At 40.0% G+C, this 22,177-nt stretch overlaps 1 protein-coding gene across 1 annotated transcript; it reads left to right on the forward strand.

Annotated features, from left to right (window-relative positions):
• The first annotated feature begins 16,657 nt into the window (after nt 1-16,657).
• On the forward strand, nt 16,658-21,692 carry LOC107760724 (uncharacterized). Its single transcript, XM_075220465.1, has 6 exons — nt 16,658-16,884; nt 17,135-18,062; nt 18,929-19,125; nt 19,848-20,410; nt 20,942-21,072; nt 21,264-21,692. Exons 1-6 carry the CDS (start codon nt 16,658-16,660, stop codon nt 21,690-21,692), a joined length of 2,475 nt encoding a protein of 824 aa, XP_075076566.1.
• The last annotated feature ends 485 nt before the right edge of the window (nt 21,693-22,177 follow it).

Raw genomic sequence — 22,177 nt, forward strand, 5'->3', positions numbered from 1 at the left:
TGACAATTGCATAGCTTGAGATTGGGGCAGTATATACAAGGTATGTGAGGCTATCCCTTTCCTTCTTTTGCACGACTCCAATTGTACATAATGTAATGAACGAGCTTCCAAGATACTCTACTCTTAGAAGCTAGCAGTACTTACATTGTTTTCCCTCTTATGGAACGATTGATGTTAATGTTGCTTCTCTTATTCTTATGTTATCAATGCTGTTGGTACTTTCTGATTCTTATAAGGTTCATAGTGAAGAGTTAGTCCTAATAACGTGTACAGAGGATACCAACCTTACGTCACTCCGAAAGGTTTAGAATGTGATTCCATGAGTCGAGCATTAATTATATATATGTATCTATTTTACTCTACCGAGCCATGCTATAGTTGGCCGGGTACGACACCTATTGTGCAACCACTGATCTGTTGGGTTTTACCGAGCTCCACGTGGCCGGGTACGATTCTACCGAGCCTTATGATGGCCGGGTACGTTTTTTATCGAGCCTATTATGGTCGGGTACGATATGATGATGATGATGCCCATAGAGGCGAATGTTTTAAAGGTTTATGTATTTATACATATGTATCATGCATTTCATGTCAGTAGCCCTCAGAGGTACTAAGATGTTACAGGTTATATATTCTCTATCCTTGCTTACATTACTGGTCGTATTTATGGTTCTCTGCCTTACATACTCGGTACTTTATTCGTACTGACGTCCTTTCATTTGTGGATGCTGCATGTCGTGCTGCAGGTCCTGATAGACAGGTTGGTGCAGCTCCCCCACCATAGTAGGTTGTCCAGTTCAGCGGTGATTGGCGAGATCCCTTCTCCGGACTTGCCTTGGTCTTGGTATGCATTTTTTGTTATAGACATTATGGGTATGTCGGGGCCCTGTTCCGGCTATGTTGCAACACTTATGTTCCTTTAGAGTCTCATAGACAGGTGTCGACTCATGTATAGTTTGGTATGCCTTGTCGGCTGGTTTTTGTTGTATAGTCTTTCATGGTAGCGTGGTAGCTCATACCTTATATATAGTTTCTTGATTGTCTGGTCATCCCATATTATATATGTTCATGCCATCAGTTTTTATTGTTGGTTGTCCATGATCCATGTCTACCATTTATATTGATCTCGTCAGCCGTAAAAGATAATAAAGAAGGTTAGATAAAATGTACGTTGTTGTGGTAAGTTGTGGGAGTGTGTCCCACGGGAAGATTTTATAAGTGTGGCATGTGATCACTTGATTGATTAAAGATGTAAACCAAGTATGAAGTTTGCAACAGTGTGATGTTGAGTATAGTTTTCTATATGCTATTTTGTATGCCTTGCTTCCTGTTTTCTAAGGAAAGTCTGTATTAGTGCGTGAGATTGGTAATTCCTTCCAGAGTTCGTTTTTTTTTTTTGTATCGCGTTCGAATTGGTAGCCTATTGGCATATTAGGGCATCATATGCGGCTTTTGATTATGTCTGGGGTGGCTTATTGCCTGAGCAGTTCGTAATGGGTGAGACGAGATCATTGAATTCGAGATCAGTGCAATCTGAGTATATAAAGTAAAATTAAGGGGCTAAGACCATTGTTTGGTTCATAATGAGGTGATAGTTCTTGCCAGAAGTATAGACCCAATGAATTGTTGATTCGGCGGTGTTATGAATTTATACAGATCTCATTCGTCGTGTCGGTATTGTAAGAATTTGAACAAGACCTATGTATGTCATACAGAGCATGGGATGTGTAATGATTTTTCTTCTAGATGGGATCAATGGAAGTTCTTGACTAGTTGAGTACGTAAACGTTCATGGTTTGGAAGGGAGGTGAAGTCCTCATGTTACCTTAGGATGATATGGTATATGCGATATGTTGTGAAGGATTGAGATTTGCGTGTGTAAGGTTATGGTTCAGTTCTGAATGGAAATTCATAACATTCTTAGGCAGTACGGGCAACTTTAGGTGATTAGAGGGATGAGCTTCAGATGATTAGGGTGAATGATCTTCAGATGATTAAAGAAATTATATTTCTAATCATAGTGATTTGTAGAGGGTATATGTTTCACAAAAAAAGGCCAATGTGATTAAGTTGATTGCACTTCAATAGCATTGTGGCACTTTAAGGCTGGATCGACTGCTGATATTCGAGTTGCTTGTATGGCACATAAAAATTTTAGAGTATTTATCGTGGAATGATTGGGTATCAAAGGTGTGCATGTATTTTCATGGTGGAAACTGGAATCAGGTATGATGATTTGTGTGCCATATAGAGTTGGAGACTGGGAGTTATCATGTACATGCTAGGTTGTGGTGGTGGATCGTGTGTATTCGGCACCATTTAGCGGCAATCGGGATTCGGAGGCTCGAATGGATCTTTGTTTGCTGGTATGTCAGATTTTGGATGTGATGTCGGAATTCAGACTGGTTGTCTTAGTGTTGAGTGATTCTGAACTATTGCGCTACGGGCAATACCAAAAATGCCACGGGTTGAGTGATGAAGTGCATTGGATTATGTTTTAGCAGAGTGGTTTATATTTCAAAGGACCAGCGGATGGTTGGGAAGGATTACTTTCTTAATTGGGCATTCGTGATGGATGTCAGTGCAAAGGTTGCTATCATTAATTCAGTTCCGGTGTTGGGGGACTTTTCAGATGAGTTTCATATGGCTAGGCATGTCGCCGGGCAAGGTTGTTGATTTCAGTATTAATTTGGTACCGGGCACTAGATCGTCTGGCTCCGATAGGAGTTGTAGTAGTGGAAGTCGAGCGGGATGAGTAATTGGGTGTTGCTCGGTGAATAACGTACCAGTTATGTTCTATCAAGTTTGCATGGTGTGTGTTATTTGTTTCACCATGGGTGTAATGATTTTCTTTGGCTCCAGACATCAATTGAGCATGGTTGTCGATTTCAAGCATAGTGACTTGAGGTGTTTCCTGTGGAGTAGTATTTGGATAGGAACGCGCGTTGCAGCAAAGCTGTGTAGAAACATGACATTGCGGGTCAAATTTGTGTGTCCTGTTTCTATGATGTGAGACAGGGTCTCAGCCTTGTGTTGTGGAAGTACTGGTGAGTTTGAGGTACAACTCTCTCAATTGAGTCATTTTCATGAATTGAGTATGTTCGAACCGTTTCTTATTGGTGCACGTATTATGCAAGTTGTGGCTTAGGCATGTATTGATGTGTCATGTCACTGAGTAGTGTGTTTGGTCAGAAGAGATCGTTGAAATCATTAATGAATGCGAGCGGATTCGATTTCAGTATGTGTGATGGGTAAATATTGAGGTTCGTTCAAAATTTGCTATGGTAATTACCAGTAGAGAAATGACTTCATGAATGGTTGACATAGGAAATGGTTATGATTTATTGCGTGTTTCCTTTATCATTAGCAGTATGTGAAAGTGTTGGAATAAGGCTTTAGTTGTTAAGAGGTTTCCTATCGATATTCGATTATTATGTGCAGCTACTGTGAATAGAAATTATCGTTCCGAGTGTTTGAGTTATGTGGTATATCAGATAATTGCACCTGATGTTGCAGGTATGGGTTATTACAGCTGGTCCGGGCTTATTCTGAGTATGGATGTGAAGTTCTAATCTTGTGTATTATTTCGGAAGGTGCAGTGTGGTTCTATGGTTTATGTACTAGATGGATTGTGAAATTTCAGCTATGTTATGTTATCGAACCTATGCGAGATAGGGTAGTGTGGGATTACCCACGGGTATATTATTGGTAAAGTCGTTCAGCTATTGGTTGGCTTCTAAGACAACTCTGGGTACGCTCGAGGACGAACGTTTGTTTAAGTTGGGGAGGATGTGACGACCCGACCCGTCGTCTCGTGAGTTACCGCCCCATTTTCCCCATTTCCTATTTCTTTATGCTTAATTATCAGTGTTGGGTGTGAACGAGTTGATTCGGAAAGGTTTTGAAAGGAATTGAGACACTTGGTCTCTTTTAAGAAGGCTTAAGTTGAAAAAGTCAACCGAACGTTGACTTATGAGTTAGAGGGCTCAGATGTCAGTTCTGATGGTTCAGTTAGCTTCGGGAGGTGATTTGTGACTTGGGAGTGTGATCAGAAGTGGTTTTGGAGGTCCGGTGTAGAATAAGGCTTGAATTGGCGAAGTTAGTATTTTGGCGATTTCCGGTTGATAGGTGAGATTTTGATCCGGGGGTCGGAATGGAATTCCGAGAGTTGTTGTAGCTTCGTTATGTTATTTGGGATTTGTGTGCAAAATTTGAAGTCATTCCGGATTCATTTTATACGTTTCGGCATGCGCTTTGTAAAAGGAAAAGTTTAAAACTCATAAGTTCAAATTGAGGTGTGAATTGTAGTTTCGACATTGCTTGGCATGATTTGAAACTCCGAGTAAGTCCACATGATATTTTAGGACTTGTTAATATATTTGATTGAGGTCCCGAGGGCCTCGGGTGGAGTTTGGATGGTTATTGGAGTTTAACTTGGGCATTTCAAGAATGTTTTGATGTCGTTCTTCAAGAGTAAGTGGTATCATATTACACAAATGAGCTCCAAATTCAGTTTTTATTGAAGCATTAGATCCGTATCGAAATTTCGGAGCCATAGCAAAAAGAATCATTCAATTTGGATATCGCATGAGAGAGTTATGCCCATTTTCGTGTCGGGGAAAAATAATTTCCCATCGCCAGCGCCCAGGGTAGCGCGGGGCGCCATCCATGGCGCCGGGATTTATTTTGGCTACTGGAACCAGCGCCCGGCGCCACCTGTGGCGCCTGAATCGGAAAAATGTTATAAAACGGGGTTTTTGGCCATTTTTGACAAAAATAGAGTTGGGGGAGCTCGGTTGAGGCGATTTTTCGAGAGATTTTCAAGAAAAACATCAGGGTAAGTGTTCTTAACTCAATTTTTGGTTAGATTACTCGAATCCATCGTTGGTTTTAACATTTAATTTGTGATTTTAGTTGGTAAAATCTTGAAAATCCTCTTGGTTTAATTTGAAGATTTGAGGGTCGAGTTGATGTCGGATTTTGGTAAAATTGGTATGGTTGAACTTGTTGGGAGATAAGGAACCAGTTGATGTAAAAATTTCTGAGTTTCGAGAAGTGGGCCCGGGGCTCGGGTTTTTCTAATTTCGAGATTTTTGGTGCTTTTCGATTGTTTTTGCTTGGGCCTTGTTCCCTTAGCATATTGTGACGTATTCGTTCTGATTTTAGGGGAAAAGGCATCGCGGGCTAGAGTTTTAGCCAGTTCGAGGTGAGTAATTGATGTAAATGATGTCCTAAGGGTTTGAAACCCCAGAATTTCACATCGTAACGCTATATTGAGGTGACTTGCATGCCGGATAACGGGCGTGAGGTAGAGCACCATTGGGGATTGTGACTTGGTCCGTCCCGAGAGATGTTTTTACCGTGTTTTCTACTTGAACTAAATTGAGAATCATCCTTACTTGGATTTGATTGTTACATTTGGGCTTCTTGCCAATTATTTGAATCATTCAGGGATTGATATCACTGTTTTCGCATATTTTGCATATCATTCTATCTCAGTCCAACGTTTTAAATACTGTTTTGCAAACTCAGCCATCTTTCTAAGATTTGAAAACATAAATGATATTTCTAAATGATATTTCCGGCTGAGAACTACTATTTTACGAATGCCCAAGGGGCTTATGATGATTACTGGACTGAACATGGATCGGGTTGCGCGCCACAGCAGTGTTACAATGATATTGAGGCCGAGGGCCTGGTTGATTACATTGATATTGAGGCCGAGAGCCTGGGTGATTATACTGATATTGATATGAGGCCGAGGGCCTAGATTTGATGCCACGAGAATGGCTTGATATTGCGCTTGGGCTGTAGGAGCCCCTCCGGAGTCTGTACACACCCCCAGTGAGCGTCGTCGATGATAAATAAATATGGATGGCTCGGGCTGCACGCCGCAGTGGTTACCAGAGGGTATCGTCATATGCATTGCAATGCACTCATGCATTTATTCCTTATCTGCATTATCTGCCATAATAATTATGTGCTCTTATTTCATTGACTCGTTGCTTCATACTGTTCTGATCCTGAGGGGCTGATATTGTTTTGAGATACTGAGCCCGAGGGGCAGATTTCTACTTATTAATTTGATATTGAGCCCGAGGGGCAGATTTCTAATTATTATTTTGATACTGAGCTCGAGGAGCAGATTTCTACTTGTTATTTTGATACTGAGCCCGAGGGGCAGATTTCTACTTGTTGTTTTGATATTGAGCCCGAGGGGCAGATTTCTACTCGTCATTTTACTGCCAAATTACCTGTTTTACTGGTTTAAAAGAAATTTCACATGATGTCTACTGAATTGTTATTTTAAATGATTTCACTGCTTCTGTATAGAATGTTGTGTGCCTTAACGCGTTTTCTTACCTCCAGTCATTATTTATATTTATTACTCACTGAGTCGGAGTACTCACATTACTCCCTGCACCATGTGTGCAGGTACATATATTCCTGAGGCATAGAGTGAGTTTTCTGCTGTTCAGTTTTCATCAGAGTTATCGAGGTAGCTGCATGGCTTTCGCAGACCCGTTTTCTCCCTTATCTTCTGTTATTTATGATATCTTCAGACTCTGTTCCTAATTCCATACTTTGTAGAATTTTAGTAAACTCTGTAGTAGCTTATGACTTGTGACACCCCGGTTAGGGCTGAGTTGGGTTGGATTTCCGTATTTTATCTATACTTTCCGCTATTGGATATTATTAAACCATGTTTATACTATAATTGTGTTAATTAATTGTCTTAAAAGGATGAATTGGGTTGAATGGCTTGCCTTGTCTTTATGAGAGGTGCCATCACGACCAGGTTCGGGAATTGGGTTGTGACGTAGAGAGACTAGTCAATATAAAAAGCCGATATTAGAGCAATTTGTGCTTGACAAGGTTCTAACAGTTCTGAAGGTTCTAGAAGCTACTGTCTCCAACTTATGAAAAACATGTTTTGCTAATACTCAAAACCACTAACTACTTTTTTTCTACAAAGCTTGACAAACCATTTCAACTCTCTAAAATAAGTTTGGACCAACCAGCTATAAATTTATAATCCAAACTCTTTGCCTGCCTGAAATTCTGAGCTTAGTTGATCATAAGTTTCAGCTGACCTACTTCTTATAATAGCATACAGAGTGATGTAATGGGCTCACTATATATCTCGAGAGACATCTGGCTAGTTTAATTTGTGGTTATGTTGAAATGGACAGAAACATTTCTCCAGAATGCCATGATGGCCCATGATAGTTACAAAAAGGAAGAAATGAGTTACAAAGTGGTTCGCTCGGGCCACTATGGTACTGAGTGCCAGCCACGCCTCCCCAGGTTCGAGGGGTGACAATTTCAGTGGCCCAAATTTGCCCCAAATCTCGCCCAACCCAGCTATCCTACTCGGTCCAGCCTTCAAGCGCCCAAATCGACCTCGTTTTGCCCTATTTGATCCCAACGGTCGATCCTCTATAATCATACGGCCATGAACTCCCTTACCCCATTACCTTATAACCGTTTGAAGACAAACCACCAAACCTTTAGAACTCATCTCATAACCCTATCTCTCCATCTCCCTCACTTCTCTCTTAACCTCCGCCATCGGAAATCGCCCACGGCGGCGTCCCGTCTCCAAATACGCCCAAAACTTCACCAGATAACCACCATATTCCCCTCAATCCGAATCTATCACCAATTTCCCCAAAATTCCTACCAACCTTCTCCAATTTCAAATCTAAACAGGCCGAAAAACCCTAATCCGCCTCATTTTGATTTTCTCAAAATTTTTGACTCGATTGACCGAAATTTATGCTAATTGATTGTTCTTCAACCCAAAACAATAGATTGACACTAATTTTGGGCCACTTCGAAGTAGCTGGAATCTGGTCGATTTGCCCATAGCTGGTCAGAGCATTCACGTGCTCGTTTCAGGGCTGGTAGTTCTTCTCTTCTCTTCTCTTCTTCTTTCTTTGCTTCTATTGGTTTAATTTCAGATTAGTTATAGAATTTCCTTTTTTTGATTGCATGATATTTAGATTAGCTTATAAATATGTTAGTTTAATTGGAAAACATATTTAGTTAATTCCTTAATTAGGAATTGGATATGATTGTTGCATCTTTGGATTTTGTTCCCTATGTGTTTTTTGTTAAAGTCAAGCCCACTTTGTTTTGGGCCGATCCGGGCAGGGTCGCTTAGCTTAGGCCCAATTGAGAGTTTCTTTTTCTGTTTCTGTTTCTAGAAGGTTAATTTCAAAATTTAAGAGGGCTGTAAATAATAGAAAAATATCTAAAAGAGTACAACTATAAAAAAAAAGAGATGCTAAAATAGGACATCTGTCATTTCTGTTGAAAATAGATACTTATCTCCTAATTTTTAGGTGACAGAATTCCCAGAGATTCCCTCACACCTCTATGATTTTTTCCTCATTCTATTGAGCATAAGATAGATTTCACTCTCTATATAAGACCTCATTTTTCTCTCATTTTACTTTCTATGATTTATGAACACAGACACACGAAAAAAAGTAGACTGACCCTTTTTTATTTTTATCTTAGCCTTCATCTTTTGCATTCTAAATCAGAAAGTTCAAGCATCGTTTTTCTCTAAAAGGCTCCAAACTCTAAAGATAACAAGATTTTATGCTCCGTAGTTTAGTGTTATTGGTCTTTGGCTAAACATCTGGGTGGGATCACTGTTGAGTACTGCTGACTTCATTCCTTGCTAGGCTCCAGAGCTAGTTCATTTGCTATTTTCTTTTGTTTCTGTTGCTACATCAAGGTACATTTCCTTGATTCTACTTATGTAATGTGATTTGTATTAATCATATCTTTAAAGGATGATCTCACTAACTTGTATGCTTATGTTTAGCTAAGAATGGGTTGTATCTGAGAGTTAAACTGCATGTTACTCTTTGTTAATTTAGCAGTTGTCATTACTGGTTTGTATGTTCATGTCTATTTGAGTATGAACTCGATTTAAATGTTGTCATAACATTGTACTTGAATTGCAAGTTGGTACCTATGAGTATGTGGCTGTGATTTGCAAACTTGACCTCTAAATTGGACAAATCAATGATGTTTTGAAGTCAAAAGTGGGGGTTGAAATCCTTGGTAATGAGCAGGCTAAATCTAAGAATGATGTTGTCTTTGTTCAGTCTTGTATCTCACTTTAGATGAATTGTACTTATATTAGGAGCAATTTTTATGTCACGTATCCCCTTTGAGAATGATACTTAAGAGATTTTAACTGTCAACTTTGAGTGTTAGACTATTTGTGTAATTCAAAAGCAGGTATTAAAATGATGTGTGTTTACAGTTTGGTTTGCTGGTAGTATAAAGTTCGGATTTGGATACAAATTTATTTTAATCGTGATATCATGTAAAGGTTATAATTACTGAGTCTTTTTGTTTCTTCCGTGATTCAAACAATGTAAAATCAACTACGTCTTTCCTCTAATTTGCAATTGATGTCAATTTTGATTATTTGCCTAGCAAATATGCATCCATCAAAGCCCAAAAATACTGGCTACTTGTCAATTTGTTGTAACAACTGCAATTGAGGTCATGACCTCACGGTAATAAGGTCTATACCTGGACTTGTAATTGGATGGATATAAACCCAAATAATTTTGTCCAGTAGCATAGGGGATTCAATTGGATTCACTGTTGTATTTGCAAGACTAACGCCATCTCGTTTTTTATCTCTTTCTTAAATTTGACCGTTTGTAATCTTTTGATGTCATCGAAATATGAAAAAACCCATACTATTCACATGGATTACACCATAAGACGACTTAGAAGATGAGCATTGAGCCTACTTTATCTTAATTGATATATTGACTACCACAAATCATTTGGACTCTCTTATTGTGATTAGCTCTTACTAGTAAGAAGCTGTTCCCAAGCCAGGTTCCTTGGATCCACGTGTTCCTAGCCGGGCCTAAATGGATGAATGAAGAAGGGAACCCGGGTAGACTTTAAGAGCTCTTGCTCTGCCTATCCTCCTACTTCTTATCTTGGGGGTCATAAAAAGATACGAACCGCCTACTCTTTAAAGCCCTACCATTAGATTGAATAAAATGAAAGCCGCTTGTCCTCACTAATTTACATCTTAACCCTTCATGATTCATCTAAAAGTAAGGAAAACAATTATGAACATCGTAGTTTACTTTAGGCGCATAATTAAATCATCACGGCTGTGGGTACGGTTGCCGTGGCATAGTCGTGATACATAATCCCTAATTCGGGTGTGCATTTTATGTGACCCGATCATAGTTGCAAACAATAATAAAAATAAACATGTTGTAGATCGCGAGTACGGTTCATGTGACGCGATTCACAATGTGTACAAACACAAACAAGTGCGCGACATCGCGACTTGTTCAAACAAATTCTATAAATATTAAAAGTGGTTAAAAGGTTAAAAATGCACAATAGGTTTTAAATATGTATTAAATCAGATAATTAGGCCAATTATTAATAGTTCAGAGACCGTGCTGAAGCCACAGAATCCGATAATGCCTAACACCTTCTCCCGGGTTAACAGAATTCCTTACCCGGTCTTCTGATTTCGGAGACTTTAAAACAGAGTCAAATTTCCTCGATTTGTGATTTAAAATAAACTGGTAACTTGGGACACCATAAATTATTTCAAGTGGTGACTCTGAATTAAATAAATAATCTCATTTCGATTAATGTCACTTAAAATGAAAAAACTCCCCATCCCCTTAGGAAAAAGGAGGTGTGACAGCTCTGGCGACTCTGCTGGGGATATGAACCAAGAATTTATGGTTCAGGGATCAAGAATTCAAGCTTAGAATAATTTTTATACTTTGCTTTTATTTATTATCATTGATTTTATGTGTTTGAGCCTAATGTGCTAAAAGTCGCTTTTTACCGCTTTGATATTGTTTGAACTGTATATAAAACTGTTACAAAACCCTTCTTCTCTCTAAGTCTTCTAAATCCTCTGGGAAGTGTATGCTGGCATGACTTCTTTTCTGTTAGTGTCATACCATAATTTAGAATGAGGATCGGATCAGTTACAAAGCCGGATGATCTTTTGGTTACGGGTACATTGCCCCGTCCCCAGCTCGAGTTGTCCGCTTGGATAAGCTAGGTCTAGAACACTACACCCAAGCTTTAAACCTAGATAACATAGTCTCATGCTGGATCCCTAGTAGGAACACTTGTTTGCATCACATGCATTTGATTTTGGGGACTCAACACAGGGGTTGGGTCCGTCTAGGATGGGTGTACCTGAAATAAAAAGAACATCCTGATGCATTTTAAGTGCTACTTGTGCATTTATTTATTTCGGCTTGCATGTTGATCGAATTCTAGAATAGGGAAATAAAATCAAGAAAAACCAAGAGTGAGATAGGAGAGAAAACACTCGGTTCTGAAAATCTCGGTATTCAAAATATCCTGATACTCTGCCGAAATTTTGAAAAAAAAAGTAAAAAAGGAAAAGTCATTTCGAAATAAGTCATATTCTCCTATTGCGTCAAAACTTACCGAATTACGCGGGTTTGATTCTCACCGGATGTGGGATACTTAGACAACCTTCATCGGGTCTGACCCCATTTTTGCAAAAATAACAAAAAATATTATTATTTTCTCATAAATAAAGTTAGGTGATGCCGTTTTTGTCCAAATAGCCAGAAATGTCCAGACGGGATGCCGGATGTCTGTTTTTGCGAGAATAGACACTTATGGTCCTTATTCTAGTTTTTGGCCACTTAGCAAACACAACCCTAAAATCTTCACTTCTGAAGTGCTGAAGGGTCGTATTTGCAAAAGTAGTCGTGATTTGTTTTAAATTGGATTTTGCAAAAATAATTTTTTCTGATTAGTTTTCAAACAAGACTCACATGCCTTGTCACCCTAATTTAAAAATGTGCAGAATGAGCACTGTTTAGAATTTACCGGTGAAGGTTATGGATTAGATTCCAATAGAACTCCACATGTGATGGGAGGACTTGGGAAAACAAGGGCAAGACAAGGTCAACCGATACTTGGAAGCTCTCCCTGGACTATTTAAAATTCAACCTAGAAAGGATTTGATAGAGGCATTAGTGTCATTGTGGGACCCCGCTCACAATATTTTGCACTTCTCAGATTTTGAACTTACACCTATCTTGGAAGAAATGGCGGACTATGCCGGCAATATGGAGGGATTAAGACACAAGTATCTGATATCTCCAAGGACAATTACTCCCCACAAGTTTGTAGACCTACTAAAAAATGAACAGACAAATCAATACTGAAAGACTAGCAGGTGGAGCTTCCACTTTTCACTTTCTATACCAGCGGTACGGGCAAATAAGGGGATTTGAAGACCCAGAAAATGGACTTTACAGTAAGAGAAACCGGCCAAAGTGGGAAACGCATATATGTTTTGCCTTCATGGTGGCATTTTTTGGGCTTTTATTGTTTCCATGGAAGGACGGGCACATTGATTTATGTTAAGCCGGAGTTGTCCATGTTTTGACTACTAAGGCCAAGAGTACCTTTGCACCCATGATCGTATCAAATATATTTCGAGCTCTCACATCATGTAAGGCTGGAGTCAGGTTTTTTGAAGGGTGCAATCTGTTATTGCAAATGTGGATGATCGAGCACCTTTGTCACCGTACCCGATACATGAACTACAGGTCTATGTGAAAAATTGCATCGAAGAGTTTGGTACAGGAGTAACAGGGTTCGAAATGCTGGAAGGGGTCAAAGATTGGATTACCCGCCTTCGTTCTATAACTGCCGATTAGATAAAGTTGACATTGGGTTGGCTTCCCGTTGATGAGATCTTTTATATGCCTGCCACCGGTCCCTACTTCCTTCTAATGGGTCTCCGAAGCATCCAACCCTATGCCTCGTACCGGGTTTTGAGACAACTTGGAAGATGCCAAACAGTTCCTAGAGATGAAGATCTTAGTACTCATGTTGTTGAAATCCACTCTGAGGCTCAATTTCTTGAAGAAGTGGTTCTCCATATTTGGAACGAGTGTCAATATTTAGGGGCAAACACCCGAATATGCGATTTGTCCAAGGGCGAGGTTTTACCTTGTTATCTTGCTTGGTATGGAAAGAGAGCTGCAATGGCTGATGAATCCGAAAGGCCAACTAAAAGGCCTCATATCCAGGAATTTGTCGAAGCATCACAGGAACAATGGGCTTGGTTAGCCAAAGAGAATGACTATCAGACTACCATAAACAAACTAGAAGATCAAATCAGAAACATCAAATTGGTAGTATTTTGCAGGCCGCTGTGGATGAAGGAGAAAAGAAGTGATTGGCTCGGGAAAACAAAGCCCTCTGATCTTAGATTCAAAAGATGAAAATAGCCGCTGAAAACCCGGGAAGAAGCGAAAAAGACGAAAAACTCATAAACAGTCTTAGGCGCAAATTGGGCGATTATGGGGCTGATCTGACAAAGGCTGAGGAAGAATTGGCAAAAGCTCGGGCAAAACCGACAAAAAATTTAGAAGAACGAACAAGTTTTGTTCAACAGCTAATGGAAAAGTATGCAGAGGAGTCACAATCTTAAAGAAAAAACTGACTACTCTTGAAAATGAAATGGTCCTGCAAGCAAAGGATTTCAATACGGAAAGAGAGCATTGTTATACATTGATTTCTCGATTGGAAGAAGACGTATAGAAATTGCAAGACCAAAACCATACAACCACGCTGTTGTTGGAGGCTCTGTCTCAGCAAATTGGACGCCTGCTTCAAGAAAAGGGTGTCATTAGAATGAGGATTAAAGAAATTGTTGATTATGTTGTAATGAAGTACCATGAATGCGAAGATATTACCAGGTCCATGTTCTTTACTGTTGTGATGACCTTTGTCCGTCATGTGATGGTTGATTTAGAGTTCCTTCTCGAATATATTGCACGCAAGCCCACGTTGAGACTGGCTGATGTCCTGCGAGCCCCCGGAGTAGCATTAGAGGCTCTTATGTATTCTTGATCTTTTTTGGCTTTGAGTCTGTATTCTACTTTTTCGAGTTTGCTTGTTTTTTTCAAGTCTGTTTGTTTTTCTGTTTTGAGCTTGTATGTTTTTTATTTAATCGTTAGTATTTCCAAGTCTTTGTAGTAGAAAACCCCAAAAAGATTTTATTTAATGAAATATTGAAAAAACCTAAAAATATTCTTTTCTTTTATTCCGTATTTATTTCTTGAACTACGTAATGATATGATTCATGCGACGTCATGATACATATGCAATCTCTATCGAATTTGATCATATCCATAGACAATCTGAGTGAAAGAATAAACCAAAAACGAATAAAAAAGAGAGAAAAAAGAGAAAATTTGAGTGAAAAGGAAAGAAAGGAGTGAAAAATAAAAGAGCAAAAAATAGCAAAAAAGAAAGGAAAAGAAATCACGATTTGAATCTGAGAAAAGACATAGCAAAGCCGGGATGAAACACACAGCCGTTGCAAAAATATGTAGAAATGTTTAATTGTTCAGGTGCATTACATCCCCAATATACGATTCCATATCTGTTAAATGTCTCAAACTAACCAGGCTGTTGTGTGTGCAAAAAAGACAGGTCCTATTTAGGTGGTTGGTTTTGTGGTAATCTGGCTTCCCATCCTTACTTCACAAAATCTAAAGCCAGTGTTCCTTTGGCCTCCGAAAGTCATCTGCCAATTATTGAGCCTGAGGATAGTCCAGTATTGGCTATTCCATAGTCAGAGTCGGCAGCCGCTGAAGAAAACAGAAGGTTGCATTGCCATATGTTAAGAGTCCGCAATTGCTGAACTGCTTCCCAAGACGAGTGGAACAACCAGCGTCCCCATCCCCATAACCAACCCATTCATCCAATTTAGGTACCGCACTATACCAGCCAATTTTATCGGTATGCCTTCTGAGGTTCACCCCCAGGCATCATTCCCAAGAGTACCTTCTATAGTATCACCTCACCACTAGTCTCTACTATGGCACAACTAACAGTGCCAAGGCCATGCTTCGAGCCTTCAACTTTCACTTTTCAAGGCCCACAATTTCATCTAGACACAACTAATGTTACCCCAAACTCTTACCCTCAGCACCCGCCATATGAGTCTCCAATGGAACAGGAAATAACAGTGAGAAACCCCGAGCAAGAAGAGAAGGCTCAGAAGATGAAAAGCCTCGAACAAAGTCTGAAGAACATGCAAGGTCTGAGTGGCCAAAAGAGTGTCTCGTACTCCAATCTGTGCATGTTTCCTCATGTTCACTTGACTGCAAGTTTTAAAACGCCAAAATTTGAAAAGTACAATGGACACGGAGATCGCTCATCTGAAAAAATACTGTAACTAGTTGAGGGGTGCTAGTGGAAAAGAAGAATTATTGATGGCTTATTTCGGGGAAATCTTGATAGTAATTACATTACAATGGTACATGGACCAGGATATCTCCCATTGGGATATATGGGATGATTTAGCCTGAGATTTGGTCAGGTAATTTCAATACAATGTTGATATAGTTCCAGATAGGAACTCCCTAACTAATTTCAAGAAGAAAATAGCAGAAAGCTTTTGGGAATACCCTATCAAGTGGCGTGAGCAAGTAACAAGAGTAAACCGACTATGGATGAGACAGAAATGGTCAATGTTTTCTTGCAGGCCCAAGAGGCCGATTACTTTCAGAACATGATGTCTACCATGGGCAAACCTTTTGCAGAGGCCATAAAATCAAAGAAATGGTAGAAAACGACCTGAACACTAGCCGGATCATAAGTCAATCTGCTTTGAGTGCCACTTTCCAAGCCATCCAGAACGGCTTGGGAGGTTTAGCAAATCGAAAGAAGAGGGAAGAAGAAGCCATGATGGCTTCAGGTTCTAGAGGCCCCTGTCTATCCCGTGATCATTCTTACCTACCTCCCAGAACCCCACAACACTACTACCCCCATTAAGATGCAGCATATACCGTGGCACCGCCTCCCTATGCGGTGATGAATTCCCAACCCTATACACGGCCACAACAGCACTACAACCAAAGCCGAGCTCTACCTCCAAGAAATAACCATCCTTACCAAGCTCCATATAATCCCCGTCCACTACAAAACAACTACCAACATAATACATGCCCCCATGAGCCTATAAGAAGAAATGACTTCACCCCTATTAGTGAGTCCTACTCTAGCCTATTTCCAAAATTAATCCATATGGGTCTATTGCAACCTGTGCCTCCAAACCGGTAAAATTCTGAATCTCCATCATACCGGCCCGGTACCAGGTGTGCCTGTCATTCAGGGGTAGAGGGTAATGATATGAAGGATTGTTAGACTCTCAAGCGGGTAGTTGGTAAAATAAAAACGAGTGGTGCTGAGGGACAAGGAAGTCCCCAATGTGACTAACAATCCATTACCGGCTCAAAACAATGGGCTAGTCATTGGAATGATATGTGATGATAAAGAGTTTGATCCATCCTTGAAAGCCATCATCGCCATTGCCAATTCAGAGGCAAGACCCAAAGTGGCGGCGAAATAAGCTAGAAATGAGAAAAGAAGCACTCCAATCCCTCAAGTTGAAGAAAACACAATAGAAACAAAAATCGAGACAGCACCTTCTAAGGACGCAATTCTCTATGTTCCTAAGGCCCCAAGGAAGGAACAACTCATGTCGAACAATCCCAAAAGATTTGAGCAAAGGAAAATCACGCTGAACGTGCCAAAGTTATATGTGCCAAAAGGGAATTATATGGTGCGAGGGCCTATAATTCCACCATGGCTGACTGAGCCTGTGGTTAGCAGCCTTGCACTACAGAGCCCTATGAGATACCCCACTACAGTCCCCTGGAATTACAACAAAATAGTGGTTATATACAAGAGGAAAGAGATTATGGGAGAGGTGAACGGAATGAACCAATCTGGGAAGTACCACAACCCAGAAGAGCTAAAGAAGTTAAAACTTAACAATGATAAACGGTTTCCACCCAAGAAGCTTATGAGCGCTGAAGAAGCAGAAGAATTTTTCCGAAAAAATGAAAACTTCGGAATATGCCATAGATGATCAACTCCAAAAGACTCCTTCCTAAGTTTCGCTTTTATCCCAGCTGTTGAACATAAATGAACATAAGAAGGCACTCTTTAAAACATTGAACGAGGCATATTTCCCGGTTGAAACATCAGTTGAACAATTGGAGAGAATGGTTGAATGATTCTTCAAAGTTAACAGGATTTATTTTAGCCGTGATGATTTTCCCCCAGAGGGAGCCGCCCACAACAAAGACCTTCTCTTGATTGCCAAATGTGAAGGTTATTATGTGAAGAGAGTCATGCTAGATGGCGGGTCCGAGATCGATATTTTCCCTCTCTCTACGCTCCAAAGGATGGAAATTGGAACAGATAGAATTCGACAAAATAATGTTTGTGTGCGTGCTTTTGATGGCGTCAAGAGAGACACAATAGGGGAAATTTATTTGATTTTGACCATTGGCCCTGTGGATTTCGAAGTGAATTTCCAGGTTCTGGACATGGATACTTCATATAATTTTCTCCTAGGAAGACCATGGATTCACGTTGCAGAGGCTTTGCCCTCCACTATCCATCAAATGGTCAAAGTTGAGTTTGAAAACAAAGAAATTGTTGTACATGGGGAGGATGAACAATCCATTTATAGGGACCCTTTAGTCCCGTGTCTCGAAGTGAGAGAACAAAGTGAGCACATTGTCTATCAAGCCTTCAAAATTGTGGTCGCCGACCAATGCGAAGAAGGGGCCACATTCCCTCAACCTTGCTTATCTAATGCATCGGTCATGGTCGCCAGTGAAATGATTAAACAAGGGTACAAGACTAGAAAGGGGCTCGGTGTATCTCTACAAGGCATCACAAAGCCCATCACTTCGACCGCCAATGAGAAGTTCTTCGGTGTATGTTTCCAAGCTACAAATGCCGATATAAGATGGGTCGATGAGCGCAAGAAAAATGGATGGGTCCTGCCCGAGCCTATTCCGTATCTTACCAAGTCATTTGTTAAACCCAAGTATGTAGAAGAAGAAGAGGCCTTCACGGCTGAAGAGATTGAGGATATTTATGAATCCATGAAACAAATGTTGTATGAGTCCCACATGGTCCAGCCAGGGGAAGGCATGAGCACTACTGAGGTGCTGTACATGGGACTAAATGCCAAGCTTTAGAATTGGCAAGCTACCCCATTCCTTGTTAGGTAGGAATCCCGGTAGTCCAGTCTTGCATCTTTTCTACATTACGAGTTATTCCAGGGGGTAACTCGAATGTTTTACTTTACTGTCTTTTGATCTCGATGTAAACCCTCATATCTTCAATTCTTGTCTTTTTCTTTTCTGTTATAATAATACAGACTTAAATAACATGACATGCTTGCGGACTTCATGCCTAGATCCGAAAACATTTTCTAACTGTGAAATAATGAATCAAGAACTAGAATATGATGAAGATGAGACTTTGAGGGAAATAAATCGAGAGCTGGAACAATTTGAGAATAAACCTAAGCCAAACTTATATGAAACTGAGCCAGTTAATATGGGCAGTTCAGGAAACCATGATAAGCATTCACGCCGATTAAATAACTAGAGATGCATTGATCCAACTTTTGTTTGAATTCAAAGACGTGTTTGCATAGTCCTATAATGATATTCCAGGGCTAAGTGTTGATTTGGTGCTACATAAATTTCCAACTTATCCCGGTTATCCACCCGTCCAACAAAAGCATAGAAAGTTTAAAATGGACATCAATGATAAGATCAAAGAAGAAGTCACCAAACAATTGAAAGCTGGTGTGATTCGGGTGGTCCGATACATCACAGAGTTGGCTAACGTGGTCCCAGTGCCGAAGAAAGACGGGAAAACTCGAGTGTGTGTTGATTATCGGTATTTGAACAAAGCAAGCCCTAAAGATAACTTTCTATTTCCAAATATCCACATTCTTATTGACAATTGTGCCAAACATGAGATACAGTATTCCATGGATTGTTATGCTGGATATTACTAGGTTCTGATGGATGAAGAAGACGCAGGAAAGACAGCTTTCACCATACCTTGGCGCATAGACTGTTACAGGGTCATGCCATTTGGTTTGAAAAACACTGGGGTGGCCTACATGAGAGCTATGATTGCCATCTTCCATGACATGATGCACCAGCAAAGTGAGGTGTATGAGGATGATGTGATCATTAAATCCAAAACTCAGTAAGACCATGTGCGGGATTTGAGAAGGTTCTTGAGCGCCTGCGTAGGTATAATTTGAAATTGAATCCAGCTAAATATGCATTTGGAGTTCCATCTGGGAAACTTCTGGGGTTTATAGTCAGCCAGAGGGGTATCGAACTAGATCCAACAAAAATAAATTTTATTCGGGATTTGCCACCTCCGATAACCAAGAAAGAGGTCATGAGTCTGCTAGGAAGATTGAATTACATCAGCAGATTGATTGCTCATCTTACTACCATGTGTGAGCCCATATTTAAGTTGTTGAAGAAAGATGCATCGATCAAATGGATGGATGAGTTTCAAGAAGATTTCGACAAAATCAAAGAATATCTATTAAATCCACTAGTGTTGGTTCCACCCGAGCCAGGAAGACATTTGTTCTTGTATCTGAAAATCTTGGAAAATTCCTTCGGCTGTGTCTTGGGGAAACATGATGTGACCTGGAAGAGAGAGCAAGCCATATATTACCTGAGCAAGAAGTTCACTAGTTATGAAGCCAAATAAACTCTGTTAGAAAAAACTTGTTGCGCCCTAATTTGGGTCGCCCAGAAGCTTAGACATTATATTTTGGCTTACACCACATATCTTATATCCAGAATGGATCCTTTGAAGTACATATTCCAAAAATCAATGCCCACGGGAAGGCTAGCAAAACGGCAAATCCTGCACTAAGTTTGACATTGTTCATGTCGCCCGCATAGTAATGAAAGCTCAAGCCTTGGTGGAAATCCGGTTGATGATGAATACCAACCCTTAAATACTTACTTTCCAGATAAGGAAGTGAACTCAGTTGAAGTAATTCCAGAGGACACAAATTCTTGGAAAATATTCTTTGATGGAGCTGTAAATGCAAAAGGTGTTGGGATTGGAACAATTCTGATTTCGCCCACAGGTCAACACTATCCGGCAATAGCCCGTCTTCGGTTCTTCTATACCAACTACACTGTTGAGTATGGAGCATGCATTATGGGCATGAATATGGCGATGGATCTGGATGTGGAGGAATTGTTAATCATGAGAGATTCTTATTTGATCATTCAGCAAGCCCAAGGTGAATGGAAAACTCGAGACATCAAACTCATCCCATACAGGCAACATGTGGAAGATCATAGCAAACGGTTCAAATCTGTCGAGTTCAGGTATATTCCTCGATTTCACAACGAGTTAGCTGATGCACTAGCTACTTTGGCTTCAATGCTGTTGTATCCGGGTAATGTCCATATTGACCTGTTGGAAATCCAAATTCGAGAAAGGCATGGTTTCTGTAATACAATTGAAATCTAACCAGATGTTCAGCCATGGTATCATGATATCAAAAGATTTTTGTAAACAAAGGAATATCCCGATCATGCTAGTGAAAATCAAAAGAGAACTATCAGAAGGCTTTTAAGCAGTTTCTTTTTGAGCGGAGAGGTCTTGTACAAAAGAACTCCAGATTTGAATCTTTTGAAGTGCGTAGATGCCCGAGAAGCTAAAAAGATCATGAACGAAGTGCATTTGGGAGCATGTGTCCCCCACATAAATAGATATGTCCTTGCAAAGAAAATCCTTCGGGCTGGTTATTACTTGATGACCATGGAAAAGGATTGCTTCAGTTTTGTCCGAAAGTGTCATCAGTGTCAGATACATAGTGACCTGATTCATGCACCACCCTCAGAGTTGCATCCTATGTCAGCACTTTGGCCGTTCGTTTCTTGGGGTATGGATGTTATTGGGCTGATTGAACCGAAAGCTTCAAATGGGCACAGATTCATCTTGGTTGCCATTGATTATTTCTCAAAGTGGGTTGAAGCAGTCACTTTCAAAGTAATTACCAAGAAAGTTGTGGTGGAATTTGTGTACTCCAACATTATTTGTCGTTTTGGTATTCCTAATACTATCATCACAAACAATGCTGAAAATGTGAATAGCCACTTGATGAGGGAGGTATGTGAACATTTTAAAATTACGCATCATAATTCTACCCTTTACCAGCCCAAAACTAATGGTGTCGTTGAAGGTGCAAACAAGAATATCAAGAAAATCCTCAGGAAAATGATTCAAAGTTATAGACAATGGAATGAAAAGCTACCTTTTGCACTATTGGGATATCGCACAACCGTGCGCACATCAGTTAGGGCCATGCCTTACTTATTAGTTACGGCACTGAAGCAGTAGTACCTGCAAAAGTTGAGATCCCCTCTCTTCCAATCATTATTGAAGCTGAGATCGAGGATGATGAATGGGTCAAGACCCGATTGGAACAATTAACTATGATTGATGAAAAGCGGATGACCACAATTTGCCAAGGACAGTTGTACCAACAAAGAATGATCTGTGCCTACATTAAGAAAGTGCTACCCAGGAAATTTGAAGTGGGGAAACTCGTTCTGAGACGTATTCTCCCGCATCATGAAGAAGAAAAAGGAAAATTTGCTCCAAATAGGAAAAGTCCTTATATTATAAAAAGAGTGTTGCCGAGGGGAGCGTTGTATTTGTGGGATATCGAAAGAAATGACACCGAAGCAGTTGTCAATGCAAATGCAGTCAAAAAGTATTATGTTTGACCCTTTTCGCAACTTTAATACTCTCCGATTAGGATGATAGAGGCTTTCATTCTCTCTACCCAAAAACTACCAACCCTTGCAAACCTTTTGAGCCGGTTCCTTTTCTTTGATTACCCTCTTTGGAACCTGAAAAAAAAAGGAAAAAAACAAAAGAAAAGAGAAAAACAAAGTTCCTTGAACTACGTTCGACTTGATTCCGAAAGGATACGTAGGCAGCCTCTTTTTGGTGTCCAGTTACACCAAAACAATAATCCATATTTCCCCAAAGTTGAAACTGGGGCAGAAGTTACAATGATTTGGCGATGGTTTCGCTTGAAAGGTTCCCAAGTTGTAACTCAATCCAAATCCTTTTTACCCAAATCCTTTTCAAGTCCTTCTAATCAGTCAGTGAGAATGTTCAAGGATCGGAGAATACAACTACTTGGATCTGATGCAATTAAAATGAGCGAAATAAAATGAGAGACTCTTATCGGTTAAAACCCCTA

Source organism: Nicotiana tabacum, chromosome 8, assembly GCF_000715075.1.
Source record: "Nicotiana tabacum cultivar K326 chromosome 8, ASM71507v2, whole genome shotgun sequence".
NCBI classification, from domain to species: Eukaryota; Viridiplantae; Streptophyta; class Magnoliopsida; order Solanales; family Solanaceae; genus Nicotiana; species Nicotiana tabacum.

Coding starts and splice junctions, on each gene's coding strand:
- LOC107760724 (XM_075220465.1), top strand. CDS start 16,658: ATGGTGCGAGGGCCTATAATTCCACCATGGCTGACTGAGCCTGTGGTT. Junction 18,063..18,928: donor AAGGCATGAGCACTACTGAG/GTGCTGTACATG, acceptor GGATATTACTAG/GTTCTGATGGATGAAGAAGA. Junction 20,411..20,941: donor TCGAGAAAGGCATGGTTTCT/GTAATACAATTG, acceptor GGGTTGAAGCAG/TCACTTTCAAAGTAATTACC.